We start from the raw sequence: 18,449 nt of genomic DNA, 5'->3' as shown, positions 1-18,449 counted from the left end.
CGCCCCCCTCGCTTCCAACATTATAGCCACCCGACGCGAAGGGAACGGCCTTAGTTTGACGCATGCGCACTTGGGCTCGCTAACCCTCCTGGTGAAAGATGGCGTCCCGCGCGGGACCTCGAGCCGCTGGAACCGACGGCAGCGACTTCCGGCACCGGGAGCGCGTGGCAAAGCACTACCAAATGAGGTGCCGCGCGGGGCGGGGGGGTGGGGCCGGCAAGCCGCGCGCCCAGCGGGGGAAACCAGGCTGCTTCCCCCGCCTCCGCAGCAGCGCACGTTGCCGGAGCTTTCCGCTGTCATCCCTCCTTAGTCATTCGCCTCCGTGGGGTCCCCCCCCCCGTCCGCTTATCGGGCAGCTTTGGGGCTGCGTCGTTGCGTTTTCGCCGCCGCTCTCTTGCTCAAAAGTGTGGGTGGGGGAAAGCTAAATGCATGTGAAGTCATTATGCAGATCGCCCGGTAAATCACTATGCAGTAAGACGGGGGGGGGGGGGAGATCATGTGTTGTGTGAAGAGGTTGATGGGTTGGCCACCTACTAATGAGGTTTTGTTTTGTTTTGTTTTTCCTCTGCCTGTGTCTTTCACACAGCTGGAGATTCAGCTGGCCAGGCCTTCTCCATCACAGTATCTGCATGCTAGGAAAAGTTTTCCTCTACTGAATTTTGATTTCTTGTGCGGCTGCTAAAGGCACAGGAAATTTGTTCTTTTTTTAAAAAAGCTGGCAGCTGGATTGCAGCTCCACCTTCCTTGCAGAATATTAGTATTCAATTAATAGCAGCACGCCCCATAAAATATTTGATTCTCTGTTCTTTAAAATAGGATCATCCCAATCGCCACAGATAAGTACAGTCGGAATTCTTTTGCTCAATTGGTCGAGAGCAGCCTATGTTGGACTCCAAATCCTTTCGGCCTTTGTCATCCTGGCCTGTGGTCACAGGTGATGGGAGTTGTAGTCCAGCAGCACTTGAGGGCACATGGTTGAGGATGTAGAGCAGCGTCCGTCAACTCTGGGTCCCTGGATGTTGCTGAACTACAGCTGTTGTTATGCTCAGCCAGCAGTCAGGGATGGCGGCAGTTGCATTGCAACAATGTCTAGGGATCTGAGATGAGAATAAGTGACACAAAAACAACATGCTACATTGGATGTTGTTGGACTACAACTCCCATCATCCCTGATCACTGGTCATGCTGGCTAGGCATGATGGGAGTTGTAGTCCAACAACATCTGGGGACCCACAGGTTGAGAAACACTGGCTTAGAAGCTTATTTTGGCATTAAGTGGTACATACATTAATAAATAGCAATAATATTATAATTCTGCAGTCTGAGATGGTAGGGGTTAACATCCAGAAAATCAACTCCCTGTTTTGGGTTTGGGTTTTTCTTAGCTTATAGCCTATGTCATTCTGCCTAGTTATTCACCAGTTTGTCTTGGTGTTGAGTATCTCACCACCATATCTGAAATTACCTTTTAGTGCTGGCTCTTGCTCACCCTTGCCGCCCCCTCCCTCTCTGCTTCCCACAGTGTGTCCCTCAAGTCCGAGATTAAGAAGTTGATCTACATGCAGATAGCGCTGTGGCTTCTGGTGGCAGCGCAGATGTGCGTCGCTCACTTCAAGCTGCTGCCCCACGACCAGGTGGCCATGCCTTACCAGTGGCAGTACCCGTACCTGCTCAGCATCATCCCTTCGCTCTTCGGCCTCTTCTCCTTCCCGCGGAACAACATCAGCTACCTGGTCATCTCCATGATCAGCACGGGCCTTTTCTCAGTGGCGCCTCTCATCTATGGCAGCATGGAGATGTTCCCGATGGCGCAGCAGCTCTACCGCCACGGCAAGGCCTACCGCTTCATCTTTGGCTTCTCCGCCGTCTCCGTCATGTACTTGCTGGTGGTGGTCGCCGTGCAGGTTCATGGCTGGCAGCTGTATTACAGCAAGAAGCTGCTGGACTCCTGGTTTACCAGCACACAGGAGAAAAAGAAGAAATGAACAGGCGGCCAGGAGTTCACCTGCATGCAGCGATGTCTGGGGGCTTGGGGTGGGGGCTCAGGGGTGCCCTGCTCAAGCAGAGGCAGATGGCGCTATTTGGGATTCTCTGCCCTCCCCATCTTGCCAAGCTGATGGGAGATGGCAAGGGCTCCGTTTGAGCAGGGTGAAAGCCTCTGTGGGTGCCTTCCGACCCTCTGCTGGCAGCCACAGGGACTAGGAGCTGCAGACTTGGGCAACCCTCCTTTTGGGAGGGATTTACGGGAGAGGCAACTGGTGCCTTTCAGAAAGACCTTACCTAGCTTGCTCAGACTGAGAGATGCAGGACGCTCCTGCTGATTTGAATGAACGCTGAATCGTGACCAGGCAGACTGACTCCATCTTCTTGAGTTGGTTAGATGTGAGTTGGGTAAGAGGATGTGAGTTCATGGTGAGGCTTGAGGTCCCATCACGTTTCACCCATCTTAAGAGTTCCCAATCAAGCCCTTTTGAGAGATGATGCTATGTGTACTTACTGTATTTTTCTGTGTATAACGACCCCTATTTTTTGGGACCGCAACAAAATAATTTTTTGGGGGGGAAATTGCTCAGAGTTCTTGCACTTTTTGTGGGGAGATTGCCCAGAGTTGTTGAGCTTTGGGGGGGGGGCACCACCGCAAAACGCTCGACCGCGTACCCCACAATGCAAACCGCACACATCACTACAGACATTAATCGTCTACATACTACTACTACTACTACTACTAATAATAATAATAATTTATTATTTATACCCCGCCCATCTGGCTAAGTTTCCCCAGCCACTCTGGGCAGCTACCAATCAAGTGTTAAAAACAGTACAGCGTTAAATATTAAAAACTTCCCTGAACAGGGCTGCCTTAAGATGTCTTCTGAATGTCAGGTAGTTGTTTATCTCTTTGACATCTGATGGGAGGGCGCCACTACCGAGAAGGCCCTCTGTCTGGTTCCCTGTAGCCTCACTGCCCAAAGCCCAACTGCCCAATTGACGCAACCACAGCCTGCTGTCCCTTGCTCATTTAGTCATGTAGATGGGTTTCCATCTTTGCTCATAACCCCCCTTGCCTTTTCCTATAAATGCCTGGGTGCCCCAGAGACTGCTGTCGCCACCCCATTCCCAGCTAATGAGTTTCAGCACACACACACACCCCATGTACTTGGGTACCAAATAAAGAAAAATATTGCAGAACGTTGCACCTGGGTTTTGTTTTTAATTAGCAGGGGGTGGGGGTGATGGTGGCAGCTGGCTCGAGCTGCTAGAGGTGAAACCACCCTCAATCATGTATTGTCCTGCCTTCAGGAGGCGCTGAGGGCCTCGTAGTGCCAGATAACAATGTGGTGTGCATGAGTGCTAAGAGTGCCCACCAGCACCTCCAGTGTCCGTGAAAGGTCTCAGTAAATATCCCCTCAAAAATCCACAGTGCACATGAGAGGCTGTTTGTGCCTTCTGCTCAGTTCCTGTTCACATTGGAACATGCCCCATTAAGCTTGGACACATTTCATTGGATGTTGCAGTTGGACAACCACCTTCCTATCCATAGTGGAAAGAAGCAAAGAGCTCTCTGTGAGCAAGCGCAGCAGTGGCATAGATGTCATTTCCCCCTACTTATGTGAATGCCCTATGTGTGTCTATGTTGGCTCTTTTTTCTGTTCTTTGAGAGGTGGCAGCCATTTTTTGTTGCTCCATTCCCCACAGCAGCCATCTTGTGATGGGTGCCCTTTCTCAAAATTCCAAGGATGCCCACTGGCCTAAGGAATGCCACTGTCAATAGGAAAGAAAGTGGAGGTTTGTGGGGTGAGAATATGATCTGACAGGGATCTCTTGCCTACACATATAGAATGCTTCCTTGAGGTAGTCACAAGTGTTGTAGACATTTGTTCCCCTGTGCAAAAAGAAGCTGAAGAACAGAACAAGATTGGTTCTAAAAACGACTCTTAATACAGATCTACACCATACATTTAAATCATGTCCAAAGCACATGAGTTCCCAGAAAGAATTCTGGGTACCGTAGTTTGCTAAGTGGGCTGAGGATAGTAGCTCTGTGAGGAGGAATTTGAGGCAGATCTCCCCAATCTATGTCTGATACTCTAATCAAGCTTAACATGCTGATTCTCTAATAGCAACATAATTGCTCCCATACCACAATATTATTATTTTATTCTTATTGATTTCAAGCAGTAGGAAATCGGGACAAAATTTAATAATACTCTAGATCTTATGCTTGTTGAATGGTGGTTATTCTGATTTTCTGGTTACCTTACATGTGCCCTGTTCGTCAGAAAAATGTGGTGCAGCCAACTTATTCAGCTGCAGAAGGTAAAGAAACCTGGTAAATTGGAGGGGGGGAGAGAAGTTGCAATGTCATTATTCAAGATGGCAGATGAGCCAACTGCCACGCTCGCAGCTGCATTATTTCTTTTAGAGAATTGTATAAATTCACAAAACCGCCAGGTAAGCAGGAGGATCAGGTGGGCAATGATCCAAGAATCTCGGGGTGATATGCATCCTCAACTAAAACTAAAACCATGCACTGAGTGAGAACGTTTCTGATCTACTCTGAAACGGAAGCAAGTCCTACTGCGGCAAGAATAATAGCACATGTTACTGAGGGAGGACTGGGAGCCCATGAGAGCTACAACCAGGGCCATTTTCCCCCAGCTGGAACTTACTCAGTTTTGGCACCTTTCAGGTGGGTGCAATTGCCATGACGAGAGAACAAGGGAGACATTCAGGATGTGTTCTGGTACCTCTTTTTCTAGAAAAATAGCATTGTCTGCAACAGTTCTAAAAGGATTCCTCTGAAAAGACTGCAGAGTCTACAATAGGAATAGGCCTGAGGCACAACACTTCCATTGAGACCTTTACTATAGTCACTGCGAATCTGCTGCCTACGGTGGATACCCTGGAAGAACATAAATAACACAAGTAATCTGAGACTGAGACGCGTCCTTGAAGAAATGAGAAAAGCAGGATTTAATTACCACCTCGGTGACATGATTTAAAGAGGTTTTCGCAGACATTTCCGATACTAGCAACATCCCAGAGGCCTAATATTCTTCAGGTGTGCGCCGTAAAAAGAAATGTGGAACACCCAAGCAGTACCCAACACAGAATGAGAAGGAGCGAAAGTACTAACTTTCCAGGATCTAGGTGCAGGTACATTGCAAAAAAAAAAAAAAAAGGACTTTAAGCAAGTTGCAGGAAAGTTACGCTCTGCAGGGGTGAGAGATGACTGGGAATTTTCCATTCCAGCTTGATAGCATCCCATGATTCAAAGGTGCTGACAGAAACCACACAGACAGATGCAAACAGCAGTTTGGTGGCAGTTTTAGAGGATGACACAGGCAGCTCCAAGGGCAGTGAAGAGGATAGGAGGCTGGCAGCAAAAAACAGAAAAATTTAAAAAACAAAGGTCCTCAGGGACAGAGACACCCGAGATAACCAATACCGTCCACTTTATAGAGCATGAAGTTCATAAAAGTTTTCTGAAGGAGGAATTTTATTAAGGGAGGGGATTTGAATTGGATGTGGAATATGCAAAAGGATAAGGGGAGATAGTAAATTCCAAATGTCCTGAGGGTGCAAATCTGGATATCCTCTCCCTGACACGGACTGTCAATCCAGCAGGCATAATACTCGCACCTCTATTACTTAGGGAATTGCCCACTCACTGCAGCAAAGTAACAAACAACAGTGGTGTTATGTACTGAGTTGAATAGGATCCAAACTGCAGCAGTCTGATTGGTCCTAGAACAATAGGATCCAAATTGCAGCAGTCTGATTGGTCCTAGAACAATAGGATTCAGAATGCAGCAGTCTGATTGGTCCAAGAACAATGCAGCAGTATGATTGGTTGGCAGGAACCACCCAATCATGCTCCAGATATAAATGAATCCACAACCTGATTGGCTTACAGTAGAATTCCAGAATTAACCAATCATGTGCAGCCCATTGTGTAAATAATGTATATAAAGCAGATACTTTGAGGGGATATTCATTCATTCCTCCTCACCACTATGAGCTGAATAAAGAGCATGAAATCACTTTGCGACTCTGAGTATATTTCAAGTGGTACCTTGGGTTACAAACACTTTGGGTTACAGACGCTTCAGGTTACAGACTCCACTAACCCAAAAGTAGTACCTTGGGTTAAGAACTTTACCTCAGGATGAGAACAAATTGCGCGGCTGTGGCGCGGCGGCAGCAGGAGGCCCCATTAGCTAAAGTGGTACCTCAGGTTAAGAACAGTTTCAGGTTAAGAACGGACCTCCAGAACAAATTAAGTTCTTAACCCGAGATACTACTCGAGTTACAAACACCTTAGGTTACAAAAGCTTCAGGTTACAAACTCCACTAACGTGGAAGATTTACCTCGAGTTGAAAACTTTGCCCCAGGATGAGAACGGAAATCATGTGCCGGCAGCGTAGCAGCAGCAAGAGGCCCCATTAGCGAAAGCACGCCTCTAGTTAAGAACAGTTTCAGGTTAAGAACGGACCTCCGGAATGAATTAAGTTTGTAAGGACATGCCTCCCTGTTTGAAAATGAGGTGATCATTGTCACTGTATGCAGTCTGTACAACCTGGAAAATAAATGTGACAAGACGAAGTTACTGAGACTAGAGGTACCACTGTATTCACAATAAGGTGGTACCTCGGGTTACGGACGCTTCAGGTTACAGACTCTGCTAACCCAGAAATAGTACCTCGGGTTAAGAACTTTGCTTCAGGATGAGAACAGAAATTGTGCTCCGGTGGCGCAGCAGCAACAGGAGGCCCCATTAGCTAAAGTGGTACCTCAGGATAAGAACGGTTTCAGGTTAAGAACGGACCTCCAGAACGAATTAAGTTCTTAACCCGAGGTACCACCGTATGGCTGTTTGGTGTCTCTGACCCATGTCCTTACTTCTACAGATTTGCAAGTGTTTGCGGCACAGGCTGCAACAGAGGTCTGGCATTTGAATCTCAATTCTGATTCATTCAGTGGAAATCCACAGTAGATAAAGCCAAGGAGAGGGCTTTCCCCTCCACTGAATGATTCTTTTCTTAACTTCGTTTTTCAGTGTCTGAAAAGACTTATAACAAGCAATCCCCATATATCCCCCCACCTCCAATAAAAATTCCATGCATATTCAATGGTAAACAATACATTTAAATATTGAGCTGGTTTGTAAAATATCTTAAGAGTTATCAGTGAAGTGTCTTCTAATCTCCGCCTTAACAGATTGTTCCATAGCAAACCGTGGGTGGGGAAGAGATAGCACTGTCCTTTCCAGTGTTATTAATAAACATGCACTATACTGTTCCAAAATCATCTTCAGCCTTTGTGTTTCTTAGTGCGCTAATATACTTTGTTAGTTTCTCCATAAGAGTTGTGTTCTGTGGTCTGCCTTACCATGCCTCTAGAGTTAAGTTTGTAGCTGTTTTCCAATATTGTACTAACAGGTATCTTGTTGCAGACATGAGAAAGATTAGTAGGTTCATTAAAGAGTAAATTATTATCGGTATCTATAGACAGATTTAGTAATGTTACAGGTAGTAATGTTGGTCTGCCGTATTTGAAACAAAACAAAAAAACAAACAAACAAAATCCTTCCAATAGCACCTTAAAGGTAAAGGGACCCCTGACCATTAGGTCCAGTCGTGGACGACTCTGGGGTTGCAGCGCTCATCTTGCTTTATTGGCCGAGGGAGCCGGCGTATAGCTTCCAGGTCATGTAGCCAGCATGACTAAGCCGTTTCTGGCGAACCAGAGCAGCGCACGGAAACGCCATTTACCTTCCTGCCAGAGCGGTACCTATTTATCTACTTGCACTTTGATGTGCTTTCGAACTGCTATGTTGGCAGGAGCAGGGACCGAGCAACGGGAGCTCACCCTGTCACGGGGATTCGAACCACCGACCTTCTGATCAGCAAGTCCTAGGCTCTGGTTTAACCCACAGCGCCACCCGTGTCCCAATAGCACCTTAGAGACCAACGAAGTTAGTAAGATTTAGTAAAGTTATCCTTGGATCAGCTTGTGCTATGTGTCCCCTAATAGAAAAAAAATGTATTCAAATACTTTTTCCCAAAATAATTGCAAAGGCTTGTTGCCTGTTTGTGTTATCAGTTTCACAGTGCAAATCCATTCCCCACATCAATTTTAATGAGACTGGATCCCCTCTCATCACATTGCAGATAATATTGCAGGCATCTGAGAGTAATTTTCTGATGGGTAAGTAGAATTTAAAATTGGTTCCAATAAGTTTTACTTTTCTAAGTAGAAGTGGAAAAAGTTAATTGAAAACAAGCTAAGGGGATTTTTCAACTAGTTTAACATGCAGTTCTTTTATAGAGTCTGGGATGAAGGCAGCATCATCTAATCGACTGTTACATGCTTTGATGTTTCTTAGACCAAATTACCTTTCCCCACCCACTCTTTTTAAAAGGTAGATTTTATCGCTTTTCTCCCCACACATGTCTTTTGTTTTTCTAGTTATATCTATTCGTTGCTGCTTTTGCTGTACTCAAATGATAATTGTTTCTATTCCTCCTCTAGTTGCTTTTGCACTCAATTCTTTATATGCACAGAATTCTTTCTCTTTAATTTTTTATGGGTTTTAATCCCCCCCCCCGGTTTTAAACTGCTTTTATGGGTCCTAGTTTAACCTGTCTAGCGGTTTTACTTTTTATTGTGCAAGGCAATTGATAAATGCCATTAACTGAATAAAAACAGAAATAAAAACGCTAAAGGAAACCTTCTTCTAATAGCTTTTTTGGCCCTCCTTGTCAACCATGCTGAAATCCCCTTGGCCTAGGTGCTACTGTCATAAGAGAATCAGGGTCAGAGAGGGGAATAAAGGTAAAATGACCCTAATGATATCATCCTACCCCAAAGTCCCACAATAATAATAAACTGTGCCTTAAAGAACGCATTGTTGGGAAGATGCCATCTTACTGTGTCTTTTTGAATGTAATATAATGTGTGCCTTTTTAATGCATCATCTTAACGTAACGTGCCTGTTGCCATTCCTGTGTACCTCTTTCTCCATGAAGCTATCCTTTTAAAAAGTATTGAATGTATCCAAAATGTAGTTTGCTGTACTTTTCTGAGTGTATCCAAAATTTAGTTTTAAAATAATGTAACAATCTAAATATTTCAAAATGTATATACTTGACTCAATATTGTATCCAAAAGGCTGCCAAAACTCAATCCACCACACTGCCTCCTACTGGGTCTGCAAACCATACCATGAATACACACAGATATGAGCTCAAAATAAAGCAATCCTATTTTCCAAAAAGTATGCAAACATCAGGCTATCACCCGAATTGATAGCAATGCAGAATAGGATTTCACATTAACATTTAAGTCATTTCCTGAACATCTTCTCAAACATCCAGCCTCACACCTGCATGCTGATTATCAGCAGTTGCGGAGGTTTTCCTGTAGATAAAGGAAAAGCCATTTTAAGCAGATCCAAAATTAAATAACACGAAGATCGACACATACCACCTGAAGATCGACACATACCACCTGAGCCCTTCAGCAAATTGACACCTCCAGAAACTCTTTCAACATCCTGTTTACCTTATGTTAATCCGCTCTTCACACCCCTCATATCGCTTCCCCCCACCTCCTTGCTATTGATCTGAATGAAAATCAAAAGGTATAAGAATCAAGGCAGTCCCTTTGTTCAGGGTCTCTGACTCTGTGTCATTGCGTGAGCGGGGACCCTGTTGCAACAGTTTTTTGTGTTATTTTTTTCTGTTCTTTCAATAAAGATCAGGCTTTGCTTTTTCCAATCCTGGTGTGGCCTCTGTCTCTTCCCGACCGGTACAGAGCCTTCACTTGCGCTCCTTCCGGGGCCCTGGTCCTTCTCCTGAGGAGGGGGGCCCTTGGGGAGGCAATTAAATACTTATTTCACTACCCTTTCCCGATCTGCGGTATAAATTACAGTGGTACCTCAGGTTACATATGCTTCAGGTTACACACCCCGCTAACCCAGAAATAGTGCTTCAGGTTAAGAACTTTGCTTCAGAATAAGAACAGAAATTGTGCTCCGGTGGCGGGGCGGCAGCAGGAGGCCCCATTAGCTAAAGTGGTGCTTCAGGTTAAGAACAGTTTCAGGTTAAGAACGGACCTCCGGAACGAATTAAGTACTTAACCTGAGGTACCACTGTATAGCTGAACTCCGCTTATTGTGGTTTTGAACAGCCCCCAGGCGTTCTGGAAAGATTTGAGCCTCTTCTTTGCCTTCCAACCTCCTTTTGCCAATCCCCTCGCTTCTTTTGAAGATTTCTCATTCGAAGTCAAACACAACTGTGTTTCGTTTTCTCTGCCATTTGCAGATCTAATATTTGCTGAATCTGATAGCGCTATGGTCACTGTTCCCAGTTGCATACATACGATTAAGTCCAGGGTTAGCAAACAAAGAAAGCGGTATGACTCATGCAAGTTGCAGAAAAATAAAGTAGTATTGCTAATGCAAATTAGAAAGTATTACTAAGGCAAGATCTCTTTGTGGCCGAGATTAAATCTCTGTGATAGCGTAATAACATAGAGCCAGCATGTGGCGTATTGAATCTCCAAGGACATCCTGTCATGGGAGGGATGTGTGTAAAAAAAAGCAGGTTATGAAGGCCAGAAAGAGCCTGGAGGTTTGGGTGTGTATGGAAAGGGGGTGGAAATGGGAGGAGAAATCTTGAGGAGGGCAGTGAGAAGAGTTATAAAAGGTGATGCTTGCTGTTAGAGGATCGGCAAATAAAGCTCCTGTTGCCTTCATAAAATGAATCAAGGTCCTGTCTGAGAAACAACCCCATAATTCTGGCCTGAATCCATGGAAACAAGAGACACAACTAAACAGAACCTGGTAAAATGTTCTTTTATCTTTTCGATGTATGTTTTAAACATTGCATTATGTGTGCTTTTATGATTGCGAATTGCTTTAGGACATGTTATATGGAGTAGTGGCAATGAACAAACGCTCATCGTAATTACCAGTGCCTTTTTTCGGGGGGGGGGCGACGCAGGGGTAGGCATAGCCCTAAACACGTTGTGTATCTAAGTTTGGCCTCATTGAGGGGCAGTATTTCAATATGAGTAGGAAAATGAGAGTACCCCTATACATTTAGAAAAAAGAGCACTGGTGATGATACCCCTATTTTAAAAGCACTCTTTGATATACAGTGGTACCTCGGGTTACATACGCTTCAGGTTACATACGCTTCAGGTTACAGACTCCGCTAACCCAGAAATAGTGCTTCAGGTTAAGAACTTTGCTTTGGGATGAGAACAGAAATCGTGCTGCGATGGCACGGTGGCAGCAGGAGGCCCCATTAGCTAAAGTGGTGATTCAGGTTAAGAACAGTTTCAGGTTAAGTACGGGCCTCCGGAACGAATTAAGTACTTAACCCGAGGTACCACTGTACGTGATAGTCCCGAGTAGGGAACCGCCAGCCAGGAGCATTAATTTGAAATTCACCTGCCCACAGAGAATTTTAAATCAATATGCAGAGAGGCAAGGAAAGGTATGAACATCTAGTTAGGACAATGCTTCCCAGTTCTCAGGAACTGCTTGATTATTTCACATCCGGGAGGAGATGCCTCATTAAAAAAAGGAAAGCGTAAAATGCTTTGAATCTTTACGTCAGAGGGTGCGCATGGACTCTCAGCCAAATACAAGTTGAGCAACCAATATGAAACTTGCAGCCAAGATGGTTAACACGTTGGTTTTATGAATCCTCTTCCTCCTCCTCTGTCTTCTCTCTCTCTCTCATAGAGGCATATTTCCACATCAATTTGCATAGAAATTAAAACCGACATATATACAGTTCATCAGGTTGTGCTGGAGGTGGGTGAAGCTGCCTCAAATTATTATTATTTTAAATAACTTTATTAATTAAAAAGGACATACAGTGGTACCTCTGGTTAAGTACTTAATTCGTTCCCAAGGTCCGTTCTTAACCTGAAACTGTTCTTAACCTGAGGTACCACTTCAGCTAATGGGGCCTGCGGATGCTGGCACACCGCCGGAGCATGATTTCTGTTCTCACCCTGAAGCAAAGTTCTTAACTCGAGGTACTATTTCTGGGTTAGCGGAGTCTGTAACCTGAAGCGTATGTAACCTGAAGCGTCTGTAACCCTAGGTACCACTGTACACACAATAACTTGAAACCTACCAACCAGACAGCTTTCAAAGATCAACTCACACCCCTGTATTTTAGTCCAAGAAATCTTTGCACATGTTGCCATGGGATTTCAGTGGAACGCGCTTACTGTCTCATGTATTCCAGAAGCGGTTGCCATGTGTTATAAAAAAAGTGAGGATTTCCTTTCCCTTTGGCACGTCCCTCAAATCAGGCCCATGCAGAGCTTGTCTGAGGCCCAAGGCAGAAGTCTTGTCCGTAAGATGTGCCACGGCCCTGCCGCTCCCTAATCTGATCTGACAGTACATACTAGTACGCAATAATGCAGATCAAGATTTTATTATCGAAGCCATGCAGTGCATACAGACAGCATGGCCAATTTGCCCAATAAGACCCTGGCTGGCTGGGAGGAATGGGGCATCCTTGGCATGGCAGCCTGGTGGAGACCCCTAGCCAATTTAGCCCTCTGAGTGTACCCTGCTGCCCCCTGCCCTGCATGGGCCTGTCTCAAATTATTTTTATGTTGCGCAGTTTGCTGGGTAAAGGTAAAGGGAACCCTGACCATTAGGTCCAGTCGTAGCTGACTCTGGAGTTGCGGCACTCATCTCGCTTTATTGGCCGAGGGAGCCGGCGTACAGCTTCCGGGTCATGTGGCCAGCATGACTAAGCCGCTTCTGGCGAACCAGAGCAGCGCACGGAAACACCGTTTAACTTCCCGCCGGAGTGGTACCTATTTATCTACTTGCACTTTGACGTGCTTTCGAGCTGCTAGGTGGGCAGGAGCAGGAACCGAACAACGGGAGCTCACCCCGTCGCGGGGATTCGAACCGCCAACCTTCTGATCGGCAAGTCCTAGGCTCTGTGGTTTAACCCACAGCGCCACCCGCGTCCCTTAGTTTGCTGGGTAGCCTCGGACAAAAGACTGCTTTGGCTTAGCCTTCTTCCTTGTCTGTTGCGGGAGATAAAAGCTAAGGATTGTGAAGCTCTTTGAAGATGTAAAAGCATTCTGGAAAAGGTGGCATGTTGTATGCTGAATTATTTTATGCTGGGACAGGACGGGCGAACTGTAGATCAGCTGTAGAGCAGATGCTTTGGATGCAGAAAGTCCCAGGCTGAGATCTCAAGCTAAAAGGATCAGGCAGATCAGGAGAGCTGTTGCCAGGCAAAGTAGACAATATTGAGCGAGATGGATAAAATAGTCCAACCTGGTACAAAAGCAGTTTTCTATGTAGTACTTAAACTTTGAGGGGGGGGGGAGGGTGTTAGAATAAAAATGATCACATATATTTTCAAATATGCAAGGAGTGCCTGGAAACATTTTTGCTGGGACATTGCTGCAACTCCCAGTGAAGTGTGTTGGCTGCACTGCTTTTATGCGGCAGCCGCCACATACATTGCTATGGTGTGCACAAGAGGGAGCCCTTAGCAGATTTATTTACTTTACAGATTGCAAATTAAAGGTAAAGGAACCCCTGACTGTTAGGTCCAGTCGCAGACGACTCTGGGGCTCATCTCGCTTTATTGGCCAAGGGAGCCGGCGGACAGGTCATGTGGCCAGCATGACTAAGCCGCTTCTGGCGAACCAGAGCAGCGCACGGAAACGCCGTTTACCTTCCCACAGGAGTGGTACCTATTTATCTACTTGCACTTCGTGCTTTCGAACTGCTAGGTTGGCAGAAGCTAGGACCGAGCAACGGGAGCTCACCCCGTCACAGGGATTCAAACCGCTGACCTTCTGAACGGCTTAGGTAGTGCTAATACAGCCACGCAACATATAGGGCTTTTTAAAAAGCAGGAACTCTCCATAACTTGGTTCTGGCACCTCTCAGGTGGGCAGTGTTCCCATTACAGTGGAGCCTCGTGTTATGTACCATCCTTCTTGCGAACGCTGCGGGTTACGAGCTCCGCTAACCTGGAAGTAGATGCCCCTTGTTGTGACCTTTGCCCCGGGATGAGAGTGGAAGTTGTGCGCGGCTGCAGCAGGAGGTGCCATTAGCCAGCGGTTTGGGGTTACAAATGGACCTCCAAAACGGATTAAGTTTGTAACTGGAGGTACCATTGTACAGTTATACCTTGAATCTCGAACACCTTGGAGCTCGAGAGCCCTGGCTCCCAAACAAATTGGCTCTCGATCAATTGAAACCCGGAAGTGAGTGTTCCGGTTTTCGAATGATTTTCAGAAGCCGAACGTCCGACAGGGCTTCCATGGCTTCTGACTGGTGGCAGGAGCTTCCTGCAGCCAATCAGAAGCCACACTTTGGTTTCTGAACGTTTTGGAATTCGAATGGATTTCCGGAACAGATTCCATTCGACTTCCAAGGTACAACTGTATAAGATAACAAGAGAGGTGTTTATGGTGAGTTCCGGCAGTGGCACCTCTTTTTCTAGAAAAATAGCGCTGCCAACATGTTATACATAAATGCAATTTTAACCACATGGCCTATCTTCTGCTGGAAAAGCTGCTGAGGACTGGCTGGGAATGCTTAAGCCTTTTCCCACTGCAATTTTTGGGCAGTGGCTTATCCTTTGCTGATTTCAGTGATGTGTTTGGCACTGCAAACAAGCATTTGAAACCCTGCGGGGAAGAGAGCGCATTCCCGCCATCTATTTAAAAGCACATCTGAAGCACAAAGAATTCTGGGAGCTGTAGTTTGTTAAGAGTGCTGGGAATGGAAGCACTGTAGAGGGTAAAACTACAGTTCCCGGTGTTATGTACTGAAGTTCTCATCCTGGGCCAGTAGGGGGATACTGTAGATAGTTTTCACTCAGGTCCACATATGCAAATAAGGGATTGAAAGTGACGCTCAGTGATTGGATAGTTACAGAAAGTGGTTACTGTTGCGTTGTAGTGGAGCTCTATATAAGCAGGCTGGCTGAACCCTTCAGTTCAGTTCTATTCTGGCCTGTGAATAAACAAGAGCTGTTTGAAGAATCGCTGTGTCGTCTGATATGTTCACCCACAACTTAACACCCAGGATTCTTTGAGGGAAGGCATATGCTTAAAATGTGCTGCAGATGACTGGTGGAGATGTGGCCTTTTCAGAAGAGGATTGGGAGGAAGCAAGTTGGTGGGGAAGGGGTTAAGCACTCTGCCTCTTGTCGCTGCATTCAGAATAGCTTTTCTAGGAGGGAAAAGGATCACCGGGCTACCATTTCATAAAATTTAGTGGCCATCAGAAACTTAACTAATTTGAACCAAGAACTGAATGGTTCAAATATGCCTTTGCCACCAACGGTGCAGTACTCAAGGGTACGCAATAATGGCACCAAATGTCTGAAATACAGTGGTACCTCAGGTTAAGTACTGAATTCGTTCCAGAGGTCCGTTCTTAACATGAAACTGTTCTTAACCTAAAGTATCACTTTAGCTAATGGGGCCTCCCGCTGCCGCCGCGCCACTGGAGCACAATTTCTGTTCTCATCCTGAAGCAAAGTTCTTAACCTGAGGTAATATTTCTGGGTTAGCGGAGTCTGTAACCTGAAGCGTATGTAACCCGAAGCATATGTAACCTGAGGTACCACTGTAGTACAGAACAATCCCGAAGCCATTTTGACTCATCCAGCCACCTCAAAATTTTTCTGCAGTGAGGAAGGAAATGGAAAAACCTCACCATTGCCTCTTTGCTCACAAATCCTATCTTAAGGGCGTATTGTGTATGAACAGGGTGAGCCTGTGACCTGGGTTCAGGAAAGAAGTATTTAGCGTCTCAAAAGGAATGGCCTGGTTGCCTAGGTAAAGCAATCAAGTGACCATTATCAGTATCTTGCCAGAAGGATTTCTGCAGTAGCCCACCCCCTTCTGTGATGTATGTATGTATGATGTTTAGGGGGCGGTCTTTGGCAACAGGGTGGGCAGCTTCAAAAGTCTATATAAGGGCTTGTGCACCATTGTTCTGGGTCCTTCCTGCCTGTGTGTGGTTGTGAGCACCCTTTGCAACAGTTAATAAAGATCAGGCTTACTAGCTGCCTTGCTTCTCAATATTCTCTGGTTGGCCTCTGTTATTTTCTCCTACCAATAGAGAACCTACTTAAGGACTCTATATGGGCTCTTAGAGCCCCTATAAGGGAAAGGGAGCAGTATTTTTATTATAACATGGCACGTCTATTTGTTGTTGTTAAAAAGTGGCACTTATCGTAACAACTTCATGGTGAGTTCTGGCACCTATTTTTCTAGAAAAAAGCATGGGCCACCATCCTTTAATTTCAGCCCCTAATATGGGGTTAACAGCAACAATATTAGTAGTACAGTACTTGTAATACTACTACTACTACTACTACTACTACTACTATTACTACTAATGGTTTTGGTAAATATTGTTAAGATAATCCATGCAAAGCACTTTGAACATGCCAAAGTGTTATATGATGCATTTAATCAGTAGAAAAATAATAATTGGTTGCAAGCATGAATCCAAGCATGGTAGGAATACAGTGGTGCCTCGCAAGACGAAAAGAATCCGTTCTGTGATTCTCTTCGTCTAGCGGTTTTTTCGTCTTGCGAAGCAAGCCCATTGAAGGATTAGTGGATTAGCGCTATTAACGGCTTTTAGCGGTTTATCGGCTTATCGGATCAGCTGATAAGCGGCTTAGCGGCTTAGAAAAAGGGGGGGAGGAAAAAACCCCGCAGGAACTCGCAAGACATTTTCGTCTTGCGAAGCAAGCCCATAGGAGATTCGTTTTGCAAAGCACCTCCAAAACGGAAAACTCTTTCGTCTAGCGAGTTTTCCGTCTTGCGAGGCATTCGTCTTGCGGGGCACCACTGTACAAAGTTTAGTGATTTCCGTGTTGAAATCATCATGCAGCCACATAGATTCTGTTCTTCTCTAGACTTCCAGAGGTTTTCAGGATCACTGGGGAAACTCAAGAGCTTTAATTCAGACATCACACAATTAAATTCCTATTAGTCGGCCAATTATATTTCAGTTTGTTTTTCTCTGCTTAATTTCCATCACTTCCCCTTCACTCCTCTTTAATTATCTCTGTGTTTGTTTTTTTAATGATGAATAAGGAAGTGAAGGTTTAATTGGTTTGACCATGTTTGTCCTTTTTTGTCAATAATTAACCTCCTCTACAGAAAGGCCTCTTTGACTGCAAATGCGCTAGTATATTTAAAGCAGACACGTATTCCTAAATCTTGGGAAACTGTAGTTTGTTAAGGGTGCTGAGAACTGTAGCTCTGCCAGGATTAAACTACAGTTCTAATCGGAGTATTGTGCTTTAAATGTATGGTTTGTATGCACAGTCAGTTTGTTTTGCTGTGGTCAAATGCTGCAATCTTTTTACTACAGAGTAAACCACTGAACAAAAAACTTTCAGATGGAAATGACCTTTCTTTCTTTCTTTCTTTCTTTCTTTCTTTCTTTCTTTCTTTCTTTCTTTCCAACCTGTCCTTCACCGCTAGGTCCCTGGGCTGGTTACAGCAATTTAAAAATACAATTTTAAAATGAGTTTAAAACAAATTAGCGGGGGCGGGTTCCTAAAATATAAATATTCTGTTTTCGTATCCTCAGTTTCTCACGCAAGTGACCAACAATTCTGGTCAGGCCAAGTCAAATTCTGCTTGAATTCTGGGAACACAGACAAGTTCTCAAGGTGGGCTTATTAGTAAGTACAGTCTGATTGTTTTATATACATCTGACTATAGGCTAAGATGGCTGTAATTAAAGGGAGGCACAGAGCAATAATAGTACATGCCTACATCATGGTTTCATCATGGCTTCCTGACCCATGTCTAGGCAGGCCTGAACCCAGGACGTTTTCATTTTAGAAACGAAGCGCTGCCCAGGTTAATAGGGGAAAGATACTCTCCAGAAGAACACATGATTATACTTAATTATATACTGCCTACAATCACCATGGAGATTCAGGAGCTGCTCCTTAGTGTGATGCTTTTTAAGCTTCCTTTCATTATGAAACTTGAACATTATTATATAAATGGCTGTTATCTGCCCCGATAAGACCTGGCGGGTTCTCACTATTACTGTGCTAAATATAATTGTGGCTCCATGTGTTCCTGGACTGTAAATCAACCCTTCTCCTTATTCCGATAAGTTTAATGCCAGCTCCCCACTCATTGTAAATAAACTGGGAAGGAGGGGAAATGTTTAGCAGGATAATGACAAGGGGTTTGAAGGGTTAAAAAAAACTCCGTCCTATACTGTGATCTTCATCCTGATTGCCCCAACGGCAGCTGCTATTTAAAGTTTTAAAAACACGGGGACAAACAGAAGAAGACGCCTTCACCCCGGTATGGCTCCCCTTTATCACATACACAGCCCAACAGGACAGTGACAATAATCCACCAACAGCATACAAATCAATAT

The 18,449-nt window shown here is 45.0% G+C and overlaps 2 protein-coding genes and 1 long non-coding RNA gene across 4 annotated transcripts in view; 2 read left to right on the top strand and 1 right to left on the bottom strand.

The window, feature by feature from the left end:
- The window catches only part of LOC309525545, an 86,180-nt gene extending 74,884 nt beyond the window's left edge, over positions 1-11,296 (bottom strand). The window contains exon 1 of the long non-coding RNA XR_014216403.1: positions 11,154-11,296. This is a non-coding gene — a long non-coding RNA (uncharacterized lncRNA). The remainder of the gene's footprint in view (positions 1-11,153) is intronic.
- On the top strand, positions 35-3,193 carry JAGN1 (jagunal homolog 1). Its single transcript, XM_082210805.1, has 2 exons — positions 35-187; positions 1,523-3,193. Exons 1-2 carry the CDS (start codon positions 99-101, stop codon positions 1,983-1,985), a joined length of 552 nt encoding a protein of 183 aa, XP_082066931.1. The 5' UTR covers positions 35-98; the 3' UTR covers positions 1,986-3,193.
- The window catches only part of IL17RE (interleukin 17 receptor E), a 53,900-nt gene continuing 46,111 nt past the window's right edge, over positions 10,661-18,449 (top strand). For both annotated transcript variants that reach the window (XM_082209648.1, XM_082209647.1), the window contains exon 1: positions 10,661-10,850. The gene's annotated coding sequence lies outside the window, so the exon portion shown is untranslated. The remainder of the gene's footprint in view (positions 10,851-18,449) is intronic.

Source organism: Podarcis vaucheri, assembly GCF_965113315.1.
Source record: "Podarcis vaucheri genome assembly, chromosome: 2".
In the NCBI taxonomy this organism is placed as follows: Eukaryota; Metazoa; Chordata; class Lepidosauria; order Squamata; family Lacertidae; genus Podarcis; species Podarcis vaucheri.
This window is presented reverse-complemented; position numbering and strand designations above follow the sequence as displayed.

Bases quoted from the DNA above. Each gene is read 5' to 3' on its own strand.
- JAGN1 (XM_082210805.1), top strand. From the start codon at position 99: ATGGCGTCCCGCGCGGGACCTCGAGCCGCTGGAACCGACGGCAGCGAC. The intron at 188-1,522 runs GTGCCGCGCGGG...TGCTTCCCACAG, and splicing joins GCAAAGCACTACCAAATGAG to TGTGTCCCTCAAGTCCGAGA.